This window comes from Oxyura jamaicensis, unplaced genomic scaffold, assembly GCF_011077185.1.
Source record: "Oxyura jamaicensis isolate SHBP4307 breed ruddy duck unplaced genomic scaffold, BPBGC_Ojam_1.0 oxyUn_random_OJ72939, whole genome shotgun sequence".
Lineage (NCBI taxonomy): Eukaryota > Metazoa > Chordata > Aves > Anseriformes > Anatidae > Oxyura > Oxyura jamaicensis.
The window spans coordinates 1,518-6,739 of record NW_023311334.1 but is presented as its reverse complement, the minus strand read 5'-3'; the positions used below and the strand labels follow the sequence as shown (position 1 = coordinate 6,739).

At 50.1% G+C, this 5,222-nt stretch overlaps 1 protein-coding gene across 1 annotated transcript; it reads right to left on the bottom strand.

Annotated features, from left to right (window-relative positions):
• Positions 1 to 478: 478 nt before the first annotated feature.
• LOC118160019 (olfactory receptor 14I1-like) lies at positions 479 to 4,598 on the bottom strand (the record flags this gene model as incomplete). The annotated part of the gene is made up of 3 exons (XM_035314555.1): positions 4,595 to 4,598; positions 3,926 to 4,365; positions 479 to 582 (listed from the first exon to the last, which is right to left on the bottom strand). Coding segments are annotated over exons 1-3 (548 nt in total), but the record flags the coding sequence as incomplete, so codon positions are not given.
• Positions 4,599 to 5,222: the final 624 nt, after the last annotated feature.

Below are 5,222 nucleotides of genomic sequence, written 5' to 3'. Positions count from 1 at the left end.
CTGCTGGCCCTGGGGCTCCTCAGGCAGCACCACTACACACACACAGCACACTGCTCTGCTCCCAGGACATCCCATGTCCCACACAGCCTTGCCTTAGGCCAACATTTCTGGGCAGGTCTGAGCAGCCATTCCTGCAGCCCCTGCCCATGCTGCCCTCAGCCCCCAAGCTGGCGCTGCTGCTCTGCAGAACGAGGGGGCTGTGGTGTGTGGGGCCATGGGGGCAGTCTACAGGGCTGTGCTGGTCAGGCTGGGAAGGCAGAGCCAGCTGGTGGGGGGCACTGCCACTGCCTGCCTCCCACCCAAGAGAATCACCTCCCTTGACCTGCTAGCAAAACTCTACCGAATGCAGCCCAAGGTACCATTGGCCTTCTTGGCCACAAGGGCACACTGCTGACTCACGGGTAGCCTGCTGTCCACCAGGACTCCCAGGTCCCTCCCCTCAGAGCTGCACTCCAGCAGGACAACCCCCAGCCCGTACTGGTTCATGGGGTTTTTCACACCTATGCGCAGGACCCTGCACTTGCCCTTGTTGAACTTCATGAGGCTCCTCTGGGCCACACCCTCCAGATTGTTGAGGTCCCTCTGAATGGCAGAACAGCCCTCTGGGGTATCAGCCACTCCTCCCTGCTTTGTGTCATCAGCAGACTTGCTGAGGGTTCCATCCGTTCCATCGTCTGGGTTGCTGATGAATAAATTGAACAACACTGGACCCAGTACTGACCCTTGGGGGACACCACTGGCTACAGGCCACCAACTAGATTCTGCACCACTAAGCACAGCTCTCTGAGCTCTGTCGTCCAGCCAATTATCAGTCCACATCACCGTCCACGCATCTAGGCTACAGTCCCTGAGCTTGTTTATGAGGCTGTTATGGGAGATAGTGTCAAGAACCTTGCTGTAGTCAAGGTAGACCACATCCACTGCTCTCCCCTCATCTACCTAACTAGTCATCTCATCATAGAAGGATATCAGACTGGTCAAACATGACTTCCCCTTGGTGAATCCATGCTGACTATTTCTGATCACCTTCTTCTCCTGCACATGCTTGGAGATGACCTCCAGCATGAGCTGCTCCATCACCTTTCCAGGGATGTCAGTGAGGCTGCCTGCAGTTGCCTGAGTCCTCCTTCTTACCCCTTCTGAACACTGGCATGATATTGGCTCTCCTCCAGTCCTCAGGCACCTCTTCTGTTCTCCAAAACCTTTCAAAGATAATGGAGAGTGGTCTAGCAATAACATTGACCAGCTTCCTCAACACCTGTGGGTGCATTCCATCGGGACCCATGGATTTGTGGATGTCAAGGTTCCTTAGGTGATCTCTGACCTGATCTTCAACCAAGGGGAAGTCCTATTTTCTGCAGACTTCCTGTCTTGCCTCCAGGATCTGAGATTCCTGAGGGCTGATCTTAGTAGTAAATACTGAAGCCAAAAAGGCATTCAGCAACTCTGCCTTCTCCGTATCGTTTGTTAACAGGGTACCCACCCCATTCAGCAGCGGGCTGACATTTTCAAGTCTTCCATTTTCAACTGATGTATTTGGAGAAGCCCTTCTTGTTGGCCTTGACATTCCTTGCCAGATCTAATTCTAAATGGGCCTTCCTTGTCACATTCCTGCATACTCTGACAGCATGCCTATCTTCCTCCTAGGTGACCTGTCCTTTTTTCCACATCCTATAAACTTTCTTCTTCTGTCTGAGCTTCACCAGGAGCTCCCTGCTCATCCATGCAGGTCTCCTGTCCCTTTGCTTGCCCTCTTGCTCATGGGGATGCACCCATCTTGACCCTGGAGGTAGTGATGCTTGAATACTGACCAGCTGTCTTGGAATGCCCTTCTGCCCAGGGCACTAACCCATGGAATTCTTCCAAGTAGATCCCTGAAGAGGCCAAAGTTTGCTCTCCTGAAACCCAGGGTCGCAGTCCTACTTTTTGCCCTGCTTCCTTCTCTCAGGATCCTGAATTCTGGCATACCATGGTCACTGCAGCCAGGGCTGCCCCGACCCTCACACCTCCAACTAGTCTTTCCTCATTCATCAGTACAAGGTCCAGCAGCACACCTCTCCTTGTTGGCTCTCAGCTCACTCTTCATTCACCCCTAGGCAGAGCTCCACACATTCCAGTTGCTCTCTCACATAAAGAGCAACTCCATCACCTCGCCTTCCTGGCTGGTCTTTTCTATAAAGCACGTAGCCTTCCATGACAACAATCCAGTCCTGCAAGCTATTCCACCATGTCTCCGTGACTGCAATGAGATCACAGCCTTGCGACTGCATGCAGATCTCTAGTTCTTCCTGTTTGTTTCCCATAGTAGGTGCAGTAGTATACAAGCGTTTCAGAGAGCTGAAATGCTTCTCTCGTGCTGTGTGTGTATGTATAGAAACACTTGAGATGCCTTTCATTCAACTCAGCCCTTTGAGGGGCAGACCCTGCTATCGCTGGTATTACTCACTAAAAGGCAAGGGTGCAGAGCTTACCAAGAAGGCTTCCCTTTCCCTGTCCTCTGCCTTCTTGGATTTCTGGGCTGCTTCCTTCCTGGTCTGCTTCCTCTTCTGGGTCCCCAGGTTCTTCTTCCTCCCACCCCCGCTTCTATTTCCTCACTCTTCCTCTTTTTTTCCCTATCTCTAACTTATGCTCCTAACACTAACACTCTTTCACATCCTACTGTTATCTGCTACCACCACCACCCCCAACGTGACATTTAGCGTGATTTGGGTGCAGAGTTGGCTACTATAGTCACATGTTTATCATGTATTTTATTCAGCTCATTATCGTATTCAGAGGTGTTAACATCAATATTCATTTTACAAAAAATCGTGCAAAAGCTTTCCCTCTGGGCACTGTAGCTGTCAATATTTTGTTCTGCTGCCAAACAGGGTTGTCCTGCCACTAGAACACTCCCTCCTTCAGCCGCCTCTCACACCAAGCTTGTGGATCACCATCTTTAAGTTTATATAAGAGAAAGCAAGAACAAGCTGTTCAACTCCCCTTTGCCAAGTGTTGGTGCTTATCAGTGACACAAACATGTCTAACTACTCTGTACACATGGAATATCCTGAGTTGTAAGGGATTCACAAGAATCACAGAATCCATGGAGCACATGGATCATAGAGTCCACACCATTTCCAAAATCTTTTGGGGTGATTCAGTAGATCCACTAATTTCACTAGAGGAATAGCAATTAATTCACCAGACTCCTTTCTCTATGCCTGCTGTGTTACCTGGTGTAGCAGAGCTCTTCTTTCCCTGTAGAAGGGAATGAATAATGTAATATCTTTGTGAAAAACACTATCACAACTATAGCAAAAGAATAAGAATTAAATAAATAAATAATATATTTAAAAAAATAAAAATAGAACATCAGGGCTTGTAACAAGTTACATTATGAGTGATATGCAGAAGAAAACACAAAGTTCAATGCCTCTGAAAAACATCCCATCATCAGTTTCCACACTGCATCCTTGAGCTCCTGGTTCCTCATGCTGTAGATGAGAGGGTTCACTGCTGGAGGCACCACCGAGTACAGAACTGCCAGCAAAAGATTCAGGGAGGAGGACGACATAGAGAGGGGCTTCAGATAGGCAAATGTGCCAGTGCTGATGAACAGGGAGACCACAGCCAAGTGAGGAAGACATGTGGAAAAGGCTTTGTGCCGGCCCTGCTGTGAGGGGATCCTCAACACAGCCTTGAAGATCTGCACATAGGACAGCACAAGGAAAACAAAACATGAAAAGAGTAAACATAAAGTAACCACAACAAGACTAACTTCTCTGAGGTAGGCATCTGAGCAGGAGAGCTTGAGGATCTGGGGAATTTCACAGAAGAACTGGTCCAGGACATTGCCTTGGCAGAGGGGGAGGGAAAGGGTATTGGTAGTGTGCAGCACAGCATTGAGAAAAGTACTGCCCCAGGCAGCTGCTGCCATGCTGACACAAGTTCTGCTGTCCATTATTGTCCCATAATGCAGGGGTTTGCAGATGGCAACGTAGCGGTCATAAGCCATGATGGTGAGGAAAGAAAACTCTGCTGTGATGAAGAGACCAAACATAAAGATCTGGGTAGCACAACCCAAGTAGGTAATGGCCCTTGTGTCCCAGAGGGAGTTGGCCATGGCTTTGGGGACAGTGGTGGTGATAGTGCCCAGGTCGAGGAGGGCGAGGTTGAGGAGGAAGAAGTACATGGGGGTGTGGAGGTGGTGGTCACAGGCTACAGCTGTGAGGATGAGGCCGTTGCCCAGGAGGGCAGCCAGGTAGATGCCCAGGAAGAGCCCAAAGTGCAGGAGCTGCAGCTCGCGTGTGTCTGCGAATGGCAGGAGGAGGAACTCAGTGGGGAAGCTGCTGTTGGACATTTGCTGCCTCTGGTCATGTTTGCCTGTCCATGGAGGAAAACATGGCGGGAAGTTAGAGAGCAAAACCTAAACATTATTTTACAGAACCTATGCAACATAATACACTGCCTCTTCCCTGTGAAGAATGCATTCTTCTGCCTTTAGATTTGGGTTTCATTGCATGTGTGCCACCAGGACCTTGTTAATTTTCCATGGACTCTGGAATGATCAGTACTGCCCTACACTGTACATTAAAGACCACCAGAAACTTACCCATTATCATTGACTTTATGGTCTCTCACAGCATGAAAATGAAAGCAGAGAGTCTCAAGAGTGCCTTTCATTCAGGTAGCGCAGGCATTGGTCTTTCCTCTCAAGGATCTCCTCCAGAGATGTCCTGGGTGTGCTAAGGAGCTGTGAGCACCCTGACCCAGGAGCAGCCTCTTGGCACCAGCTTCTCCCTGCCCTGCCCTGTCCTGGCCATGATGGTGAGGAGAGAAAACTCTGCTGCGATGAAGAGAGCAAACATAAAGATCTGGGTAGCACAACCCAAGTAGGAAATGGCCCTGGTGTCCCAGAGGGTGTTGGCCATGGCTTTGGGAACAGTGGTGGTAATAGTGCCCAGGTCAAGGAGGGCGAGGTTGAGGAGGAAGAAGTACATGGGGGTGTGGAGGTGGTGGTTGCAGCCGATGGCAGTGAGGATGAGGCCGTTGCCCAGGAGAGCAGCCAGGTAAATGCCCAGGAAGAGCCCAAAGTGCAGGAGCTGCAGCTCGCGTGTGTCTGCGAATGGCAGGAGGAGGAACTCGTTGGGGAAGCTGCAGTTTGACATTTGCTACCTCAGGGCATGGTTGGCTGTCCAATGAGGAAAAGACAGATGCAAGTTAGGTAGACTTCTGTGAGC